The 24,455-nt window shown below is 36.6% G+C and overlaps 1 protein-coding gene across 1 annotated transcript in view; it reads right to left on the bottom strand.

The window, feature by feature from the left end:
* Positions 1–8,201: 8,201 nt before the first annotated feature.
* The window catches only part of LOC149545133 (uncharacterized), a 106,628-nt gene continuing 90,374 nt past the window's right edge, over positions 8,202–24,455 (bottom strand). The window contains exons 10-18 of the mRNA XM_089790529.1: positions 11,427–11,606; positions 11,143–11,240; positions 10,871–11,018; positions 10,211–10,372; positions 9,886–10,011; positions 9,476–9,598; positions 9,072–9,260; positions 8,812–8,901; positions 8,202–8,647 (exon numbers count right to left, since the gene is read on the bottom strand). Of these exons, the coding sequence (XP_089646655.1) occupies positions 8,594–8,647; positions 8,812–8,901; positions 9,072–9,260; positions 9,476–9,598; positions 9,886–10,011; positions 10,211–10,372; positions 10,871–11,018; positions 11,143–11,240; positions 11,427–11,606 (1,170 nt within the window). The 3' untranslated portion in view covers positions 8,202–8,593. The remainder of the gene's footprint in view (positions 8,648–8,811; positions 8,902–9,071; positions 9,261–9,475; positions 9,599–9,885; positions 10,012–10,210; positions 10,373–10,870; positions 11,019–11,142; positions 11,241–11,426; positions 11,607–24,455) is intronic.

The following is a 24,455-nucleotide window of genomic DNA, read 5'->3' as shown; positions in this document are numbered from 1 at the left end:
TGTTAGATCTACTTCTGCTACTTTCTTGTATTTCTATTTTATTTCAATTTCAAGGTTAATTCCTAAACTAAGGTTTGACTAAGGTTAACCCCCTAACAACAAACAAAAATCATTTTTCTTGCAAGTTACAAGCCCCAGAAGGCAAAACAAAGTACAAATCCAAATACGCATTTTGTCAAACATTAGAGATCCAAAAGTGGTTTTATGACCGCGAATAAAAGAACTAGGTCAGATTTCTTCCCCATCCTAAACAATCATCTTTGTCCTAGACTAGGACACATTTCTTCCCCATCCTAAAAGGTCATCTTTGTCATGGAGTTGAATGGTTTATGGGTTTTGTAGATCTCACAATTTCAATTCTAGAAATCAAGTTCAATAGTTTTTGAAATCATCTGACAACCTGTTTATAGGTTTGTATTCTTTAAGGTGAGATTGTGTCCTCATTCCATTTCAATATATTTTTTCATTCCTATAGAACCATATTTATATTGCATATCTACCTACATAAAACCCTCTCTTTGTAGAGGCAAGGGAAAAGTAATTCCAAGTAATTCACCCCTTTTGAATAGATAATGACTTAACACTTTATCTCGTATCACCCACTTTTAAGGTGAAAAAATGATAGTATAACACATTCCTAAAAGTTGGGTTGCCCTCCAAAGGTAGAAAAGTCACTATGTCCATTGAAGGTTGGGAATATTATTTGAACCAAAAAAGTGATAAAATGATAACATCATCAAAAGTGTGAATGTTCCAATGTGATTTTTAAGTAAACTTAAATATGTGCTTAGAACCTGGAGAAGAACTTAATATTTACAACAATTAAACACAACAACACATTTAAATGGTATGTGGAATGTTAAAAGGTTTTTGACTATTTGAAACATTGCTTGGCTAATATTTCTATATTACAACCATTGATTTGTTATTGTCATTTTCTTATATGTACTTATAGTTTATTTGATGCTCTTACAACATTATCAGCACATCATTGTAATGATGACCATTGTATCACTCTTTTCTTGATTGTGAGGTGCAATATAACACAAGAATGAATATGCCTTGTTTTTGTACTTGCAATGAATAAGTTGAGACACTTAACTTTTTGATGTTGAAATAAATATCATTATAAAATTTGACTCATTAAAGCATATTCTCTAGAACAAATCTTTCAAGATAGCTAGCTGAATGGGTTATGTTTTCAATGAAATTTGGCCTTAGATTTGTCTCTCAACAGTCAATTATAATAGCACTTTAAATGGTTATATTGCTAAAAACTATCTCTTTTATAAACTTACATTGTTAACACTACATGGTAATTAATACCTCCAATAAATTCACTTACCATTGAATAAGTGGATGAAACAACATTTTATTTTTAATATTATATAAAATTTCCCAGTCAATTGTAGATCATCCTCATAAATTGAACTATAGCCCCTCAACTCGATTTTAAGTTTAAATATATATTGGATCAATACAATTGTCCTTTTTTTGGAGGTTGAAACTCAAATGCAGAGTTAAGGATTATGTTGTGATATTGCTATCAGGATTTAACTTGTGATTTTGAGTCGAACTCATTGACCCATGCTTCATGAGTGAAGCATGGGTCAATGAGTTTGACTCAAAATCACATAGTTAAATCCTAATAGAGATGGATTCATGATGAATTAGTACTCATGAAGCATGGGTCAATGACTTTGACTAAAAATCACACAGTTAAATCCTGCTAGCAATATCACAATTTGACTTCCTGTTGAAATTATCTCCTACTTATTAAGAAGTATGTTGTTTAGGAAGATATTTGCAAGGATAGCTTACAAAGAAGCAACATGAAGGAGCTTTTGGAAGAGGCAAGGTCACCCAAGACAACTAATTTTCTAATACAGATTAGGAAAGGAACAACTTAAAAAAAAGTTCAGTAGATAGCTTAGCTCGCATTTCAGTCCCTTAGACCTTTTAGATATCATTAACACCTTTCATTCATTCATTCATTCATCATAGTACCATATGCCAACAAAGCACACAATGTTGCACGTGGACACTACTAGCAGTGCTGAGAGCCACAAAAATCGCCAGAAAGCCCTTTCGAGGCAAGGAACTCTAAACTAGTTAGACGCTGAGAAGGCTTGCTAATGAAGAAAATGGACGAACCCTCTAAAATAGTGTCTCCACAAACATGGGATTGCCTCTCTAAACTCTTGAAAGCATTGGCTTCGTGTTCTCCTTGCAGAAACTATCTATATTTAAATCACTCTTGGCTTTGATGTTACTTCTTTTGAAAAAACCATTTTACTACTTTATTCAATGTGCATGCATGTGTTGACGCTATCCTTGTTTCAGTCATGCTGCTCTTCTAAACCTTGTGACACGAACCTGGGTTTGGTAAATTTTTATACCTTAAATTGTTGAGAAACATGTGTCTCAACCTTGCAATCTTTTCTTGAAAAATTTCAGAATTAGTTTGTGGGAGTTTTCCACTTGTTTATGCATTGGAAAGTGGTTAGTGAGTTGTTAAATGAGTCTTGTCCTTAGTAGAATATAGGTAGGCTATTTTTAGAGCCTTGATGACTCATTTTGTGACTTTTATGGGGGTCTAGACTAAGAGACAAAATTGTGGACGAGATTACTATTTTTAACCCGATTGTTTTTCCATATTGGAAATGTAAATGTCAAAAATGGGTAACATGTGGCATGGTAGTTTTTCTCATGGTTTTGTAAAATCATAAGTGGTTTCCAGGTTGTAAAATCACTATAAAAGGAGGGCTTGGGGAGGTGTTTGTGTAATTTGAGTTTAGCTTGCAAGACTGGTGTTAGAAGGAGTCTCTCCAAGTTCGAGTTGTGGTGATGCACTCCTGTAAGAACTTGCATTGCAAGTGTATTGTAATCATCTTGGTTTGATAATACATTGTGTGAGTTTTGGAGAGTGGGGTTTTTCTCCCGGAAGGGTTTCCCCACGGTAATCACTGTGTTGTGTGTTCTTTGTTATTTTGATTATGTTATTATGCATTTCTTGAGATCTTTGCAATAGTTACTTTGATTTGCATAATCGTCCTCTCAAAGATTAGCGTAGGAAGCAATTTCGAGCACCTTTGCTTCCTTACAAGTGGTATCAGAGCCTGGCCAGTTTTGGTTCTATTTGTTGGGTACAGGGTTTTTTGAGCTAATCAAGGTTTGAGTGGGAGCTTGTGCAGAGCATTTCATTTCTGTGTTGCAGGATTGAAAAGATGGCAAGGATGTCAGGGAGAATTGATGTTGAAAAGTTTTCTGGCACAAACTTTGAGATGTGGAAGCTGAAGATGGAAGATCTGTTGACTGATCGGGATCTATGGGATGCAATTGATGAGAACAAGCTGAGGCCCACAGATTCGACATTAGCTGCACAATATGATGTGAATGATAGAAAAGCTAAAGGTCTCATCAGATTGTGTCTTGCAGACTCGATTTTGATTAATGTCCATGAAGAACCTACCGCGAAGAAGCTTTGGAAAAAGCTTAGTGAGATCTATCAAGCGAAATCACTTGTGAATAAGATTTTCTTGAGGAAGAATTTGTATTCCTTGAGAATGGAAGAAGGTGGACAAATTTCTGAGCATCTGGAAAGGTTTAATATGTTGGTGACTCAGTTGACCTCAGTAGGGGTGCCAATGGATGAAGAAGAAAGGTGTCAAATCTTGTTATGTTCGTTGCCAGACTCATGGGATAGTCTTGTGATGGCTATAGGGAGCACTTCAATTGTCTTGAAGATGGAGGACGTTGTTGGTTCTCTACTTTCTGAGGAGATGAGAAGGAAGGTCTCTCTGAATGCCAAAGAGGCTTTGAGTGTTCGCAGAAGACCAAAAGAAAGAGGCAAGAACGAAAAGCAACATGGCCATTCTAAGTCCAAAAATAAGGGGAGATCGAAATCCCCTAGTAAGTCCAAGGCAATTTGCTGGAATTGCGGCAAACTTGGACACTTCCGAAAGGACTGCAAAGAGGAGAAGAAAAAGAAGAAGAAGAAGCAAGATTCTAATTATGAGTCCAAGAAGGAAGATGGAGATGCTTTCATTGCAGCCTTGGCCACTCATGCAGGTGAAAATGCATGGTTAATAGATTCAGGTGCATCTTTCCACATGACTCCTAATAAGAATTGGTTTAGTAAGTATGAAAATTTTGATGGTGGTAAGGTGTATTTGGGTGATAATTCAGTACTTGATATTGTTGGTCGTGGAAGTATTCGTGTGAAATTTTCTGATGGTAGAATTAGAAGATTTGATGGTGTCTTGCATATCCCTGGACTAGCAAGGAATTTGTTATCTGTTAGTAAGGTAATAGATGCGAGTCTGCATGTACAATTTTCTAAAGCAGGTGTAAAAATGGTGAGAGGCGCTATGGTAATAGCAAGAGGAAGTAGATTGGGTACATTGTACCAACTTGATGCACGCACAGTCGAGTGCAATAGTACTTCTAATAAAATTGTGAAAAAGACTACTCAGTTGGAGGAGAGAGTTTCTCTTTCAACAGATGGTCATGGTTTTTGGGTACCCAAGGGTGCTCTATCTACTGAATCAAAGTTGCCTGCAGAGAAGACTATGTTATGGCATCGGAGACTCGACCACATAGGTGAGAAGGGTCTACGAACCTTGAAAAATAAGAACCTTGTTGATGGGTTGAATGACTGCAATCTTGAGTTTGATTTTTGTGAGCATTGTATCTATGGTAAACAAAACCGCATTCAGTTTTACTCGAGTTCTCATAAGTCTTCATGTATTTTGGATCTAATTCATTCATATGTATTTGGTCCAGTTGATGTTCCTTCTATTGGTAGATCAGTTTATTATGTTCCTTTCATTGATGATTTTAGTAGAAGAACATGGGTTTATTTCCTTAGGAGTAAAGCTGAAGTTTTCAGCCGTTTCAAAGAATTTAAAGCAATGGTTGAATTGTAGACTAGAAAGAAAATAAAATGCTTGAGAACTGATAATGGTGGTGAATTTTGCTCCAATATTTTTGACACATTTTGTAAAGATTGTGGTATTAAAAGAGAGAAGACAACTCCGTATTCTCCACAGCAAAATGGAGTTGCAGAAAGAATGAACAGGACCTTGATGGAGAAGGCTAGGAGTATGCTGAGTGGTGCCAGACTAGAACAAAAGTTCTGGGTTGAAGCTGTAGCCACTGCCTACTACCTGATAAACATGTCTCCTACATCAGCTCTTGTTGATAAGACGCCAATGGAAGTGTGGTCGGGCCACAAGCCTTCACTTAGACATCTGAGAGTGTTTGGTTGTGAGGCATATGCTCATGTGCCAAAGGAGAAGCGAACAAAATTGGACAACAAAGCTGTCAAATGTATCTTCATCGGATATAGTTATGGTGTGAAAAGATACAAGCTTTGGGATCCTGTTGCACAAAAGGTATTTTATTCCAGAAGTGTTATTTTTAGAGAAACTAAGCCTTCTTCTGTTACAATGCAGCCAGAACAAATTAAAGAAAAGAAAGATGTGATTCAACTTCCAGCTACACCTGAGAAAGTTGAATCAAGACCCTTAGAAAGACAAGATGTTGAAGAGAGCTCTACGAGTTCTGAATCATCAGAGGAAGAGGGAGAACCTAATCACGAACCTGAACCTCCTGAACTTGAACCAGATCTTGTTCGAAGATCTACTAGACAAAGGAAACCACCTGAAAGGTATGGGTATTCTCCTGATGATTGGAGGTGCATATTTGCATTGAATACTAACATTGATGAACCGAGATCTGTAGAAGAGGCTCTTGGTATGAATGATTCAGAGTCTTGGAAGATAGCCATGGATGAACAAATGGCAGCTCTTAAGAGGAATCGAACGTGGGACCTTGTACCATTGCCTGAAGGACGGAAGCCTGTTGGTTGTAAATGGGTGTTAAAAAAGAAGATGGGTTCAGATGGAAGCATTGAGAAGTATAAAGCACGTTTGGTTGCAAAAGGTTACTCTCAGGTTGAGGGAGTAGATTATGGTGAGATTTTTTCTCCAGTAGCCAAAATGACATCCATTAGATTTTTGCTTTCTATTGCAGCAGCTTATGACCTAGAGATCGAGCAAATGGATGTGAAAATTGCTTTCCTTCATTGAGATTTGGAGGAAGAAATTTACATGTCACACCCAAAGCACTATGTGGTGAAAGGTAAAAGTCATTTGGTCTGTAAATTGAAGAAATCCTTGTATGGTTTAAAACAGAGTCCTAAGATGTGGTACTAGAAGTTTGATACACATGTGTTGAGTTTGGGATTTGTGCGATCTAAATTTGATCATTGTATATACTTCAAATCTGACGGTGATGGTTTTCTGGTTATTGCCTTGTATGTCGATGACATGTTGTTTATTGGCAAAGGAAAATTTTTGATTGCAGAGTTAAAATCTCAACTCTCAATAAAATTTGAAATGAAAGATCTTGGTGCAACTAGGCACATTCTGAGAATGGAGATTATAAGAGATAGATGGAACAAAAAGCTTTGGCTAGGCCAAAGTAAGTATGTTGGTACTATTTTGAAAAGATTCAATACGCGGGATGCAAGACCATTGAGTGTTCCTGTTACTATGGGAACAAAGCTTTCTAGCTCATAGTGTCCTACATCCCCATTGGAGATGGAAGAGATGAGTCGAGTACCATATCAGAGTGATGTTGGAAGTTTGATATATGCTATGGTTTGTACAAGACCAGACATTGCCCAAGCAGTGGGAGTACTTTCCAGTTATATGTCTAATCCAGGAAGAGCACATTGGGATGCAGTAAAAAGAGTTTTCAGATACTTGCGGGGTACATCAGAGTACTCAATATGTTTTCATGGAACAGGAAGTGAGCATTCCTTGGATATTCGAGGCTATGTGGATTTAGACTGGGCTGGTGATGTTGATAGAAGAAGATCCACCAGTGCATATGTGTTTACATTATTTGGTGGTGCAATCAGTTGGATGAGTAAGCGACAGGCTGTGGTCGCTTTGTCCACTACTGAGGCAGAGCATATGGCAGCTACTCATGCCTGCAAAGAAGCCATCTGGCTAAAGAGATTGTGTTCAGATATAGAGTTCAAACAAGGTGTAGTGACAATTTATAGTGACAGCCAGAGTGCAATTTGCTTAGCGAAGAACCCGACTTTTCATGCGAGGACCAAGCACATTGATGTACAATATCATTTTGTAAGAGATATGGTCGAGGATGGCAAGGTGAAGCTGGAAAAGGTAGAGACTTTGGCGAATGTTGTTGATGCATTAACTAAGCCCGTGAGCACAGAGAAATTCATATGGTGTTCTGAGTCTATGGGCCTCTCGACCCCTAGCAATTAAGTCCATTATATTTCAAATCCCCTAACTTTTGCAAGGTGTTCGACAAGTGGGAGAATGTTGAGAAACATGTGTCTCAACCTTGCAATCCTTTCTTGAAAAATTTCAAAATTAGTTTGTGGGAGTTTTCCACTTGTTTATGCATTGGAAAGTGGTTAGTGAGTTGTTAAATGAGTCTTGTCCTTAGTAGAATATAGGTAGGCTATTTTTAGAGCCTTGATGACTCATTTTGTGACTTTTATGGGGGTCTAGACTAAGAGACAAAATTGTGGACGGGATTACTATTTTTAACCTAGTTGTTTTTTCATATTGGAAATGTAAATGTCAAAAATGGATAACATGTGGCATGGTAGTTTTGCTCATAGTTTTGTAAAACCAAAAGTGGTTTCCAGGTTGTAAAATCACTATAAAAGGAGGGCTTGGGGAGGTGTTTGTGTAATTTGAGTTTAGTTTGCAAGACTGGTGTTAGAAGGAGTCTCTCCAAGTTCGAGTTGTGGTGATGCGCTCCTGTAAGAATTTGCATTGCAAGTGTATTGTAATCATCTTGGTTTGATAATACATGGTGCGAGTTTTGGAGGGTGGGGTTTTTCTCCCGAAAGGGTTTTCCCACGGTAATCACTGTGTTGTGTGTTCTTTGTTATTTTGATTATGTTATTATGCATTTCTTGAGATCTTTGCAATAGTTACTTTGATTTACATAATCGTCCTCTCAAAGATTAGCGTAGAAAGCAATTCCGCGCACCTTTGCTTCCTTACATAAATTTATCAATATAGTACGTTACTTTGTTTCAAAAGAATGTCCGTAGATTGAATTTCTCTATTCTGAGGTGTTCCTATATCATGTAGGAGTTAGCAAGAAATGCTCAACGTGCATCGACCATGGCTCATAAAAGAAAAGAATTTAAAAAATTAATGCCGTTTGCCGGTGTACAATATAAATATTTATAGAGATTCTACATAGAACAATTAAGATGTTACAGAAGTTGTGTAATTGCAATGCCATACGTGGAGAAAACCAGATGTAATGTTTCTGTTAATCTCTATATCGATACAGTAGAACATTATAGTATACATTAACCAGTGAATATATGTCCTCGTTCAATAAATGTAAATTCATCTTTTGGAGTTATCTTTCGCCATTCCAACTTTCTTTTCCATCATTTATTATATTACAACGTATCGGGCACCCAAGAACATGATAAACAAAATTCTTGAGGTTTCGACTCAACATTATTTCTATATAACCAACATTTTCTCCACCGAGCCTAGAGGAATCCTCAGGCATCAAGCCCCTAGTAATATGCCCCCGTCTTTCGATAATGAATAGCTGTAAGGGTTTTATCATCCTACAAAAGCAAAGAAATGTCATTTCTAAGCAGATGAGAAAAATAGAAAATTAGTCTATTTCTTAAATTTCTAAAACTCTCGTGTATTTCCCTAGGTGGATAGGACTACTAATTATCTGAAAAAATGCTTCTAAATTCTCATTTACTAAGCATACATGACAGACCTGTAGTTGACCATCATCGATAGTTGCATACAGGACCCAATGATCTCCAGCTTCCATACGACTCTGCACAGTACATTCCATCCAAGATATCTGAAAGAAAAACAATATAAACGATTAGCGCCACCGCCAACGTAAGAGTGTTGGTCAATACAAATTAAAGAGTGGAAATCCCATATGAATTCAAATAGGAAAAAAATTGTTGTAGAAAATATTCAGATGGGGTATTGCTGTAGTCAAGCTAAAATAAATTTTCTAGTTACCGCATCTAAGAGAATTTTGCAACCATTGCTTGCTTCCTTTGTTTGAAGCCCCGAAAAACGAGATTCCCCTGGTTTATATGGTTTAAGGAGTTGCTTCATGATAGGAGAGCTCTTGCCTTCACCAAGTACATTAATTACAAACTTGCCACCAGGAAAAACTAAACTCTCCACTGCCCTATCTTTTGCTACCTGTGGTTTCATAATTCATTCAATGAATAAAGACTAAAAAATCATTGTTATGCACAGATTTTTATTATTAAACATGTTCTGCATTGAGATGGAGGGTGAAGAAAAATTGTTGAAAATATCATAGAACTTACATTACCAGTGCTTGGAAAACATATAAAACAAGATATGGCAGAATAAAGAAGATTATGAACTCTCCAACTTGGTTGGATACTTACTGCTAATGTAATACCAGGGGGAACAAATGTAGCTTGGCTGACCCATGATGCAAGCATCGCACTTTCAGCATCACCATTCTTTGCAGATACCACACAAAGTGATCCAACCACTCGCCCAACTGCCTGCATATTTTTCAAATAATAAATTAAATTTTTAAAAATGATCTTGCGTTCAATTTCTAAGAATTGACGCTGCTATGCTCATCTTTAGAGATGTATTTGAAGCTGCATCAGATGGACAAAAGAACTAAAGTTATTATCTATTCAAATTAGACAGAAATATGTACGCATCCACTACTGGATGAGGAAAAGATTCAACATAACAAATCTTCATACAAACAAAAATACGAGTGACTACTGATTAGTTAAGGATTATTATCTTATAATAAGAGAAATACAAAACTAAAAACCTGCTCAACATTGGATGCCATAACAAATTGAGAAGTCTCCTTTCTTTGCTTTAATTTTGACTTTCGTACAGCCTGTGCTATGTCTGTCCCACTTTCTTCACAAACTTGTAGCATTCCTTCTGTTGGCTGCAAGCAAGTTAGGTAGATAATGAATCAATGTCACGAAGAAAGAATGGCCTATAGAAAATGCACAAAGTGTAGATATAATGAGCATCAATTTTGAAGCACTTGTCTTGCTTTTTGACTTAGTTCGGGTTTTGGTTTACAAAGACTTAAATTATATTCATGAATATAAAGTGTTCATATATACACAATCAAAGCTTACTTTAAATTTGCAACGAATGGTGGGAAAATAAAATGAGAAACCCCCATCTTTGAGGCGTTGCTCAATTTCATCGACAGCTTCTCCACTCCAGCCAAAGGAACCAAATACGCCACATGGTTTGGTTCTTGCTTCATTGTCATTAAGGATAACACCCAAAGCATTCTGCCCAAACATTCATCTTCATATATTGTCAGACTGCCCAAATGGGATAGAATAATATTCATATAGCTTGAGTTCTACCTATATTGAGAGATTTGTACACAAATATACATCATGCAAACTCCGAATATGAACAAGACTGTTTATTAATTATGTTTCGCAGTCTTGCCCAATGTGCCTCTTTATTGAAAATTAGATTAGACGGGATTGCCTTCACTGCTAAATGAAGTAGGAAAACTACAATGAATGAAGATGATACATAAAGCCATTCTGGACCTCTATAACTGACATCCAGATAAAAACAGACGAGCTACCAAAACTAGCAAATAAGAATTTGATAATATCATCATATTATCAACTTCTACACATCTGTTGCCACCCTCAAGCTGTTCTTAATAAAATAATTATATCACATTTCTTGCAAGTTGGCAGGAACTAGAATAGAAATCATTTTATGAATCAATAAAAAATGATTAAATTTGTCAATATTGTCCATGCAACCTGTATAGGAGTTGGCATATGACCTCCTAAAGTGGGACTTCCAATAACAAAACCGTTACAACGTTTAACCAAGCTGGAAACTTCCTCTGTTGTGCTTTGTTCACAATTCAAGGTCTCCACACCAATTCCTGCTTTTGATATTCCACGGCTATGAAATGGAACAGTCAAGCAGCCAGTCAGTCTAGAGGTAATATTTCCTGATTAGTCGTATTTAAGCTATATTTCCCTCAATCTCAGAACATTAAAGAATTGTAAAGCAATTGAATGTGCACCTTATGGCTTGTGCAAGCGCTGCAGTATTTCCATAAGCTGATGCATAAATCACAGCTATTGTTGCTTCATCTGTCCGCTTTAGTCTTTGTTTTGTCCACTGCATATTTTTACAGTTAATTGCTCTTTACAACAGAGATGTGTATACTTCCAAACAAGAAATTTACTACCTAGGGAACTTCCAACAAGTAGTAAATATTATAACTGATATTTTCAGTAACTTTAAATGTGCTGGAATTCAACTAAGAAAGAACTTTTAAGAGATTACTAGAAAAAAAAAGCTTACAGCTTTATACTCACGGACAAGTTCAGTGAGGGTGTATTGAATAATGGGTCCATGAATAGGACAAATTGCTGCAGTAACCAAGACACCCTCAGCTTTGAGAGAACCAGAGATTGTAGTTGATGTGCTGAGCGGTAGTTTAAGCGAACCTAGTACTGTAGAAAGGATGTACTTGACATCTGCCTGTATTTTATAGAAAGGTCAGTTCTCTAACCTTGTTCTCATTATTATTAGTCCACCTGCCAGTAACATGATTAGAAATCAAGGAATATGAAAAACTGCCACAAAATCATATTACACTGTATTTACTGCCTAAGTCAACTGGTAACAGAAGTAGATGGAAATGTATATTAACAGAATGTAAGAACATAACAATATAACTCACTGTATGTATTCGAAAGATACAACTTTCATTCCGAGTAATATATGTGCAAAATGTGCATTAAGTACAATGCCATCGGAAAGAGAGATCAATCTTCTGACTACAACCAAACTACAATATAAATAGTGTACCAGGTTGGTTAAGACTACCAACTAGAGGTAATTGCCGACTGCCAACTAATTAGTCGGTGTGAACTAGTAATCCAAATTACAAAATCTACCAACAATTACCCGACTATAACTATTTTTCTCTGACTATTTAATGCTAGACTTGATAAATTACATGCATGAAATAATGATACAGCTGGTAGTGTGTACCAGATATAGGAGAAAAATATTATTTTATTAGCTCATGGATTCATTATAAAGAAGACCATAGATGGTCAGCCAAGGATCACAATTCATCTGACTATCCACTAGTAACCTCCTTAGTGGTAGACAAAACATTTAAAGGACCCTACAGTTGCCAAGAGAGACACAATTGTCAACCAATCGACACTTACCAAGTATTTGAGAGTAACAACCAACAAATAATTAATATATTGATGACAATTAATACATTGACAGATAACCAATATTATCAAACATAACTATAGGCATTGTATGCCGACTAAATCATCCCCCTCGAAAGAAAAAGTCAACTTCTAGACGAGAAGTATACATCAAGTAATATTCAAGAAGACTAATGGCAAGAGTGTAGACAATAACTTGTATCTTGCAAACACAACATTGTAATGTACTTCAAAAATCAAATGGTGCTCTATGGGCAGCACCCCTCGCGGGGTTGGGAAACACCGCCAATGGAGTTAAGGGATAGGGCCCCTTGTGGGGATTGAGGAGCAACACCCCCACCACCAAGACCAATTTGACACCTTTCAAACCACACATAACTCCATGGCGTGCATCCGTTTTGTGACTTTTAAGATGCCAATAATAATGTTGAAGAAGCCATAAATAGACTTACCAAGATAGTTCCACTTGTGTACCATGTGAGCAATACTACAATATGGAATAGGTGGCCATCCGGGAAGTCATCATTACTCCCTTGGGATGGTTCTCTAGACTTGATTGTAGAGAGTTGGTATGCAATCACATGGCTCTTCCCTACCTGTACCATGATCATAAAAGTAAATTCCTACAACAATAGCAACCATCTACTTACCCTCCACTGGACGTTGGGCTTATTGACTAGGTACATCAACACTTGGTGGTCCACATAAAGTGGGAATGGGGTTGCCAATAAATAGTGCATGAACTTATGAAGGACGTACACCATCTCGGGGGCCTCCCTCTCGGTTAAGCTATAATTCTTTTCCATCTTGAACAACAATATATTGACAAAGTAATTAGGGTGGTCCAACCCATGGTTACCCACCTAAGCTAGTGTGACACCTATAGAAAAGCTTGATGCATCCACATGGACTTGAGGTTCTTTATCCTAGTTCAGGTATGTTGAGATTGGTCCACTCACCATCCTTTCCTTTAGTTCTTCAAAGGCTTCCCCTTGCATCGTCCTCATATGTATGGCTCACCTTTCCATGTTAACTTATCCATCGGATATGAGACGTGGGCAATTTTCTTGATAACCTTTTGTAATATCCAATGCACCCAAGGAAGAACTTCACTCCTAAGATTTTCATAGGGGGTTCCATCTCCACAATTACCTGTACTTTGTCTGGGTCAGCTTTCAATCCAAATTTACATGTGATGTGCCCCAAAAACTTCTCCTATGGCACCATGAATATGTACTTTTTGGGATTTAGCACAAATCTTGCTCTTCTGCATCTCTTCATGCACTCTCAAAGAGATACTAAGTGTGTATCCTATGCATTGTAGATTGACCAATCGTGAAGGAACGCCTTGAAGTTCCCTATAGACACTTTGTCAAATATATACAAGATTATCCTCTAGAACATAGCTGGTGTATTGTAAAGTCTGAAGGGCATTCTATTGTAGGCATAGACATCGTCCTCCACCACCAATGTTCTCTTCAAATCATCTTCTTCTACGATGGATATTTGATTGTACCCAAAAAACCAATCCATAAATTAATAGATTTTATGGCCTACAACTTCCTCGAGCATGTTGTTTGTAAATGGAATGGGAAAGGGTTCCTTAATCTTGATAGCATTGGGGCACCTCAAGTCCACGCAAGTGCAGATCTGGTTCACGTCTTTAATGATATGACGATGGGGGACACCTATTCACTCAGGTAGACTTTGAAAATGATACCTACATCTAGCATGTGCTCTATCTCTTCATTGAGCCTTGCAACATATTTCTTGTTCATTTGGTATGGTCTCTTCCACACCAATACGGTACACACATAACTCCAGAGGTACTCCCTTCAGATCTTTATATGTCCAAGTAAACATATTTTTATATTCCATGAAGATTTTGAAAGATGCAGCCTTCAAGAATGGGTTCTAGTCATCCCTCACTAGTATGTTTCTTAGGTTTGCCTTGTTATTGGGGTTTGCAATTTGTAGGGAAAGCTCCTCATACTAAGTTGGTTTCTCCTTGTCAATTTGTGTGTGGGAGTTTCATCCACTTGGGCCTCCCCTTCCTTATATTGCCTATACTCCAGCAGGAACAACTCCTCTAATTCTTCATCTACTTGGAGCATATTAGAGTGGAATAATTCATAGTTTTCTATTTGTCAATGGAAGAGTTCGTTCATTGAATTTAGGTCATCCTCAAAGCATCCCTCCAGCTCCAGAATGCCTTATTCACTAGGTTCCATCCATTGCTTTCCCTCATTTATCCCTTCTATTCTCTCTTCAAACTCGGACTCCAAAGAGGATGTTAGATCCTCACTCACCATCTACATTTTTAGATCAATTGTGAACCTCCTCTCACCCTTTTCCATTGATAGGATGTCATGTTTCCAATTATGGTTCACTTTTGTCACAACCAGCCACCCTCTCCCTAGGATCTCACCTTATCCTTTCTTCTTTATTGGGATTACCACAAAGTCCAAGACAAACAAATGAATCAATCATCACCCTTTGCACCATCATCCTAATCGACTTGATGTCATGTTGATCAGCACCTACTAAGTTAAAAGTGGGTAGCCACATTATCGGCCTCCCCAATTTCTTTTAGATATCCTCTAGTAGTACATTCACCCCCAACCCTCCACCAACAAAGGTGTCCATGAGGATGCTCCCGAGGATACCCATTTCCACAACTGCAAGGTGTTGACCAGTATTCACTGCAAGTAACATTAGATCCATCAAAGGGTCGACAGGAACATCTATATGCTCTACTGTACGGATATGGTGCTCAACAAAGTTGTTCTCAACTATGGTATAGTTTCGAGGTCTTTGACTTTAACTGGGATTTCCATCTGAATCATTTGCCTTAAAAAATTTTGTGGTCTCTCCTGCTTGAAGTGAAGTGCTTGCCATTTCATGTGTTTCCCTTCTTTCTGCTATCATTTCTTTCATGATATCAGCCTTGGCCTCCTGTACTTTTTGCTTCTCCGTATGGGGGTCAGGATATCTGGCCTTCTTTGCTTGTGCACAGATGACTGCCAACACCTCTTCATCTGTGCCCTTATCAATGTTCAATAAGTTAATGCTCGATTTTGGATAGTTGGCATCCTCATAGTGCCCCAAAGTGCACCATCTACACAGAAGTTGTGGTGTTTCCTCCCTCAAACAATCACCGGCAAAATGCCCCCATTGATTGCATGCACGACATTGGATTACTAGCCGACCTTTTGCATGTGGATGTGGCTCTAATTATTATTATTACCTATTACTCCTTCCTCCATGCCGGTTGTTCCGGTATTCGCCAAATGATTTAGTGGTGTCCGTTAGCTCAAGATTGGTCATTGCTATGAACGTACACGACTCTTGTGTTTTCATGTATATGGGAATTCCTTGGTGGAATGACCCAATTTGACAAATGTCGCAGAACATCTTCTTTGGTCATGCACCCTTTACGTGGCCCTCCTTGCATTTGGTGCACCACAATTCATCGTCATCATTCTTACTCGTACTACCCTTGATTGCAATGAATTCTTACATTATTCTCAACAAATCCTTTTGAAGGGCTTGATGTAACATACCATCTTTACTATGTTGAAAATAAAGAACATAGTCTAAAACTACATCCGAATATCATAACAAAATGACATAGAGTAATTTAGGAACAATACATGGAAACTATTTCTGAATTGATTATACATGCTATAAAATCAAATTTAAATAACAACTACATTCATTTCATAAGAAAGGCAACTGTATTAACTTCCATAACTGAATTCTACCGTTACAATAGATTTAACCATATTACATCTATACATTTCAAAGTAAACATAAAGGTACATGCAAGTAAAAGATTTAGAATTCAGACATGAACTGAAATAACTGTCAAAAAGTTGTGCAAGCCTTGGCATCTGGTGAAGAGGAGAAGCATTGACATAGGCTTAACCTCCCAACCACGGACCTTAACATATCCTCACACAATCTCTTACGAGAAAGGCACTCCCTACCTCGAGGTAGGCTTGGATCACCATAATCCTACCATCCTGAGCATGTCGGTGTTAGAGTGTCAACTAAGCAGCAGACAAGGCTGAGGAATTCTTCCATCAAACTTCCCTCTATCAGCTAGCACTCCTGACCTCTAGTGATCATATGTGGCAAGCATGCCTCTAATCTACCTTGGCCAAGGATTTAGATGGGCATTAATCAGCCCGATCACTCCCGCTTGTGTTGACAACAAATTATATCTTGGACAACCATGAGCTTACTTGGTCTTAAGCAATTTATTTCTTGTTATGTTCATATCATAAAAGTTACTAATTAATAGGTTTTCTTTCTTGCAGTATATCTTTCCTCTTCACCCATTTACACTTGGCTCTATCGGCCTTGGGTGAATCCTAGGAGACTGCTGGTATGTATCAAAAAGAATACTTCAAGCTGTTATAGCTGGCCTTATACAGTGTAAGAATATTATGCATTATCAATTACTGAGAATCCTTCCTCAAGGGATTATAGCAGTTCCATCCCTACAGGCAGATACCTGAAATGCATAGATGTGAACTTTTCATTTATAAAGAAAGAGCAAGACCGATGCTTCTTAGACATGAAATTGAGCATATGAACATGATACCATGTCAAAAATAAAGGAGCAGAACCAATGCTTCTCAGATATGAAATCGAGCATATGAACATGATACAATGTCAAACATATAGAAAAGAGCAAAACCGATGCTTCTTAGATATGCAATTGAACACATGACATGATACTACGTCATTTGTAAGTGACAAGAATAATTTTGCAATGTAAAAAGGTATAGTATAAAATGAGAGTAGCATGCAAAATGTTTCATGACCTGAGAATGGAAAACAATGCAATCGCTGAAGTGATCCTTTGGTATCAACTGTGCACACTTATGACTTTTGCCTGTATGGCTCAACATTGCAGAGTGACGTGGTATTACGCTCCAAGACACAAGTGGAAGGATGAGATAATACCTGATTTAGAGGAAATGGAAAAACAAGAATGAGACAAGATCATGTGATTGAATGACCGTTCAGCTGTGGGGAAAAGAGATATAACCTCCCACTTGGTTACAAGGAGCTCGATATTAGTTACAAGAACTCCAATATCAAATTCAAAAAGCTAGTGCTGATAGGAAAGGTGGCAACGCTCACCGTTTGGAGTCATAATAAAACATAAAGATTATATTTTTCCATGATTTAAATCAAATGTTATATATTTATATATATATATAAAATGTCATCATGCTATTGAATTCTATCTATAATTGTACCTACATATACATATATCTATACGCGTGTAATTTTTGAGCGTATGCATAATTTTCTATCATTATATTTTCTCTAGATACGAACACACACACACACACACACACACATATATAAAATTCATAATGTTGATCACTTCCATAGTCTCAAAATAAGAGAGAGGCAATAGTTCTTTTCATGATATTAAATGTTTAATATTTTCTTTGCTTTTTTTTTTTTCAAAAATTGACTTAGTAGCTCATGACTTGTCCAAGGTATACTCCATTGCCTAGTCAATAAATCCTTCATCAAGGTAGTTAGAGCCCATACCTAAGGGTAAAATGGACTAAATTTGGTGCCCCGTTCCTTGAATCCGTTTAGCAATGCTTTTCCCCTTCATCTACACCTGCAACCAAGAATGCATATTCCACAATAATAACATGTTCCTCCATTTAAATTAGGATATCAAGAAAATGAAATAATTGATAATTGTTACAATGGCTAACCGCCACTAACCTTTATCTTAAAATATAAGTATTCATTTTTAGTTGAAATAACAGTTATCAACTAATAAGTCATTTACACATGAATCAAATCGGTTAATCATAATTTCCATCTCACAAGATCATGAGATCCAAGAGTTTCTAACTACCCATTACAATGGCTATAATATTATTTTAAAAGATGAAAAATTTGGGATGTCACACTTGAACTTTTGCATTGGATTCACCGCTTTGGTCCAAGGAATCATCATTATCGGATTGTCATGTTCTTTTGGTTTTCTATTTTATTTTTTCTTTCTGCGTACAATGCTAGGGAATCTTTTTCAGATAGGGTTTCAACCCTTCCATGACCCATCTTTTCTTCAAGCCATCTACTAGTTATCTATCTATCTTCTCCAACAAGTCTTTCAATTGTTGATCGTATGCTCTAATAGTCTCATCCTTTGTCTGCTTTGTACCATATATTTTTGCCACAATCTCGTTGTCATCTTGAAGCAGTTGGAATCTAGTTTGGAATTACTTTTTCAAGTCAGTCAACGTAGTAACTTTAGTTTTGTCAATGTTGAAGAACCAGTCTATGGCCACTCCATGCAGTGTAGCTGAAAATTGTTTTGTCCATTCATCCTGATCTGTCAACCGGTTGGTGGGCAAAATTGTCTCACACATTCTGCAGTGTCGTATGTGATCTTCCTTCTTGTCTCCTGTAAATTTGGGCAACTTTTTCTTCTACAACATCATGACGTTTTTGGTTGTCGGTGGTGTTGTTTGCATTCCCAAACTAGAGGCATTAGAGCTGAACAAATTTATCTGACTAACATGCCCATGCGTCTCTTTGCATTAGAGTCGAACAAGTTTATCTTATGCATCTCCTAGCATCCTAATGATGGATCATAGAGTGTGATCTGAAATGTTGATGTTAAAAATCTCTTACACAATCAAGATTAGAAGCTATTTTGAAAAACTCATGGCTACACTGCTATCCCTTGCACTTTTGTCCTTGGTCTCTTCCCCTTCCCCTCGAGCCTGGCTTGCCTCCTCCCACAATGTGAGCAGTTTATGGTTTCTTCTAGTAGTTTGTCGCCGTTCAATTCATCACCCTCGGTATGGTATCCCTCTTCCATACCATATCCTACATCCCCAATTAGTTCACTTATTGTAGCACCTCCTTGGTTCCCTTTGGGCAGCTCTCCCTTTTCTTGTCCCTCAACAAGTCTTTTTAGTCTTCTTCTACGCTCGGCTTTTCTTTCTAGTCTCAAGGCCCTTTGGGTGGCCTCAAAGTCGTCTATATGTTTCTTATGGTTTTTATCTTTATTAAAAAGATTTGGCACTAATTATTCTTCTCCAAAGGCTTTAGAGTGCCTTTCCTACTCTCGTCTCGCTCTTCTACCTCCCTTTGTCCATTTTCTTCAAACCTCTAGAGAATTTGTTGGCATCTATTCTCCCTATTAATTTCTTCTCATGAATTTTGGAGGGCTAAAAATGTTTGTGCCAAGAGACATGGGAATCGGTTCATCAACCATTCAACCATAGGGCTAACTCCGAGAGAATTCCACACAATACTCTCGAAATCTTGTTTCATGTTGGAAATATAAGAGTAAGTGAGAGGGGAGGGATAAATCAGTTACCACAAAAATAAATCTCAAATCCCTTAGATGTCAATACAAAATAACCTTTGAACACTGAACTCTGCTGATGCTTGACAAACACACAGAAAATGTTGTAACTCAGTAAATACTGGAAATGCTCAGCAAATACTTAACATGTAAATCTTAAGATATTATCTGTGTTTACTATTATTTAACTTAGGTGCAAACATATAAGAGAAATGAACATATTTGACACCAAGATTTATCGTGGAAACTCAATTTGGAAAAAACTAACAATTGCAACTAGTTACTGATTTTCACTCTTCCAAAGTGAGCCGTGTTAGGAGCCAACCCTGTTAAAGGTTACAAAACACACTGTTAGGTGTGACCCTATTAGAGGATTTAATCACCCTATTAGGAGTGACCTTGTTAGAGGTCCTTAGACAATTCAATAGAAATGTCACCTTGTTAGAGAATTTATAAATAGCTATTAAGCCAACTCTATTAAGAGATTTAGATCACTGCTACAATGGTTAGAGAGTAACAATGAGATGACCTGATTTGGATGCAACTAAATTGTTGATTACAAATCTCAATTTTGGCTTGTATACTTGATCCTTCTTGATCGAATGTATCTTTTCAGCTTGACAAGGATATTTTTTTTATCTTTGTGATTCGCTTCCTCTTAGCATCATTAAATCTTCAATTATCTTCCATGCATTTACACACCTTTAATTCTCAACTTGACTTTATATTTATATCTTTCATATTGTCAAGTCGGCTAAAATATAACTTAGAATAATTAATATTCATCTCCTTAGTCAGCTAGAACCAATAGATAAATCAATTTGAACTTAATATGCAAAAACAAAAAAATCCTTTGTCCGTTGATCCTGCTTGGTAGAAACTAACTTAGAAATGATTTTCCTATGTTAACCAAGTGAATTCGGTTAACACTGCATATTTGCAAAGTTCCTTTGGTAATTGAGTGAGCTCAGTTAACACTGGTTCCAACAAACATTTCCTTCACTAACCGAGTGAGCTCGGTTAACACTCAACTTCCGCAAGCTTTTTCTTTGACGTCCAAGTGAACTTGATAGATACTGTCTTTTAAACTAGGCAAACTCTGGAATGATTGGTAGACACAGAAAACTATCTTCAATGCCTAAGTAAGCTCAACATACACTAACTAGTGATGATATAACATTTTGTGTAACATCAAAGAAAATACACAATTAATCAATTGTTCCAACAATCTCCCTCTTTGGCATTGATGACAACACAACATGTTATAATGTAATGAAATTTATAAAGCAGGAATAAAGTAAGGAATTAGCCTTAGTTTCATTCTAGTTCTCATCCATGAGAACTCCCTCTATTAGGGTGAACTCTTTCTGTCTTCAGTTTCTCCCTCTGTCAAAAAACTTCTATTTGCTACAACTTCTTCTGCCTTTGATGTTAGACCAAGTTCACTCTTCCTTTGTACATTTATTCACAATTTTTTTGTGAGATATGACATCAAACTTCTCCCTCTTTGACATCTCATGCCAAGGACAGTAATTAGTGAATATCAATGTACCTCAAGTACTGATTCATTTGTAATATGCCCTTGTCAATACTGCACCAACTAATTGATCTTCAACATGCTCTGGTTGATGCATCACTAAACTTCATTTAGTGAGCTTCAGATAGGGGAATGACCCCTAGCTTACCTCTTAAATATAGAAATGCATCTTTAAGTAATGGTTTGGTGAATATGTTTGCAATTTGTTCTTTTGTATTCACATATTTCAATCTTACTTCTTTTTCTTGTACCAATTCTCTTAAGAAATGATATTTTATAGCAATGTGTATTGTTTTGGTATGCATTATTGGATTTTTTGATATATTGATTCCACTGGTGTTATCACAGTATATAACTACTAGATCCTTGATCTCTATCTTCATACCTACCAACAGTTGTTCGAATCAAACAATATTAGAACAATTGACTATTGCTGCCACATATTCTGCCTCTGCTGTGGACTGAGAGATACAATTTTGTTTCTTGAAAGAATCTTCCATTGCTGGTGTTTTTTCTGTCATCAATTCTTTCTACCCAATCAGCATCTTTGAATACTTTTAAACCCAAATTGCCTCCTATTTTGTACCATAAACCATATTCTTCAATACCTTTCAGATATCTCGTGATTCTTTTGATTGCCATTATGTGATTTTCTTTGGGATTTGTTGAAAACCTTGCCACCATACCAACTACTAATGCAATATCAGGCTTTGTATGCACTACATACTACAATTTTTCAATCATTGATCTGTATGTGGTCCGATCTACCTCTTTGGAATCATCATTTTTGAAAAATTTATGTCTAGTAGACAGAGGGGTTCCAACTGGTCTTTGAATTTTTCATTCCAAATTTCTTTAGTATTTCCTTGATATATTTAGATTGAGTAATGTAGATACCATCTTTCTTCTGTTGGATTTGCAATCCAATAAAGAATTTTATCTCTCCAAACATAGACATTTCAAATTCTTTACTCATTTCTTCTGAAAATGCCTTGCACAAGTCATCATTTCTTGTGAATAGAGTGTCATCCACGAATATTTCTGCCAATACAATCTTTTTGTCTGGTCCTTTGATATATAGACTACTGTTATCATTTGTTCTTTGAAAACCAATTTTTACCAAGTAGTTACGGAGTCTTTCATATCAAGCTCTGGGAGCTTTCTTGAGACCATATAATGTCTTGAGTAATTTGCAGACCATGTCTCTTTTGGTAGGATCTACAAAACCTTCAGGTTGTTTAATGTAGACTTCCTCATCGAGAATTCCATTAAAGAATGTAGATTTTACATCCATTTGATAAACTTTAAATCCTCTGTGAGATGCACAAGCTAGTAAAATTCTAACACCTTCTAATCTTGCAACAGGAGCAAAAGTTTCACCATAATCAATACCTTCTTCTTGAGAATAGTCTTTGCATACCAACTTTGTTTTGTTTTTGGAAACTTTTCCATCTTCATTTAGCTTATTTCTGAATACCCTCTTTGTGCAAATTACATTTTTATCCTTAGGTCTAGGAACAAGAGTTCAGGTCTTATTCTTCTCTATTTGTTCTATTTCTTCATTCATTGCTTCAATCCAACTTTCATTATCTAAAACATTTTTCATATTTCTAAGTTCAAATTCAGCAAGTAAACATGTATCTTTCAATTTGTTTCTTGTCATTGTTCCATTTGATTTGTCTCCAATGATCTAGTCAGGTGCATGATGCCTTCTAACATATCTTGCTAGCATAGGTTCTTTGGATTTGGAGTTTGTTTTACTAATTTCTTCATGAACTTCAGTATTAAGCTCAAATCCACTGTCTGTGACTCAAGTCCATCAAACTCGGTTTGCTCTAGTAATAGCTCTGTAGCCTCTGATTGCGACTTGGGTCCTTCAGATTGTGACTTGGGTTACATTGTCTGCAACTCGGTAGCTGTTGGAGATTTTGGGGACTCGGGAGGTGAAGCCTCTTGTCTACTAGATAGATTTGGCAGGGTATTAGCTTCATAGTAAATAAATAATCTGAAATCCTCAGGCTCCTTCTTGCTTGCTTCTTCCCTCTTTTCAACAAACTCATCAATTATCACATATGCACTTTCTATGATTTTATGAGTAGACAAATTCAAACATTTGTAAGCTTTACTTCTGTAGGAGTATCCTAGGAATATGCCTTCATCACCTTTGATATCAAATTTACCTTTTTAAAATTCTTTCAACATATAACATTTGCTGCCAAATACTTTCAAATAACTTACATTACATTTGTAGCCATACCATAGTTCATAAGGAGTTTGATTTGAGTCTGTCTTCAGCTGTACTCTGTTCAAGGTATGTACTGCAGTGCTGATTGCTTCCTTCTAGTATTTGATTGCAACATTCTTTTCTATCATTAGTGTTCTTGTACAATCTATGATGGATCTATTCCTTCTTTCAGCTATACCATTCTGTTGAGATGTACCAGGGGTTGATACTTGTCTTTCAATTTATTTTTCAATGCAGAATTCATTGGAAATGAATTCACCACCTTTGTCTAATCTCAAACATTTCAACTTCTTTCTAATTTCTTTTTCTACTCTTGCTAGATACCACTTGATTTTTGAAAAGCTTATAATTTTTCTTTTAGATGCATTACAGTCATCATTCTAGAATACTCTATCAATAAAAAGAATAAAAAACTTATCTCTACTATAACTCTCTATTCCAAGAGATCCACATAAATTAGTATGCACAAGCTCTAAGATTTCTTCAGAATGATAGTTCTTGCTTTTGAAGCTAGTCTTTCCCATCTTACCAATTTGACAATTTTTGCATAGACCCATATCAGGTTTCCTCAGGCTAGGAATACTTCTTACTCTTCTATTTTTGCTTATTTTAATCAGATTATCAAAGTTTACATGACATAATCTTTTGTGCCATAACCTTCTTCCACTCGAGCAATAAAACATAAACTTTCACTGAAATCTAGATAGAATAGGTTACCTTTTGTTTGTTTGTCAGATCCAACTAAATTTGTTTTTCCATCCAGCAGTTTGGCCTTCCCATTCATAAATTCTACCTTGAATCCAATGTTATTTAACTATGCCATACTCAGTAGATTATGCTTTAGTCCTTCAACCCAATAAACATTATCACATATAAGTTCATTGGTCATTGAGATACATCATTTTCCTTTTATGCAACAACATTCATTGTTTCCAAATCTCACACTACCACTATCATAATATTCCATGTGTTCAAACTTTGTTTTGTCTCTAGT

Source organism: Cupressus sempervirens, chromosome 7, assembly GCF_028749045.1.
Source record: "Cupressus sempervirens isolate cs-2001-9-10 chromosome 7, ASM2874904v1, whole genome shotgun sequence".
Taxonomy (NCBI): domain Eukaryota; kingdom Viridiplantae; phylum Streptophyta; class Pinopsida; order Cupressales; family Cupressaceae; genus Cupressus; species Cupressus sempervirens.
Note: the sequence above shows the minus strand (reverse complement) of the source record. Positions and strands in the feature narration are given on the sequence as shown.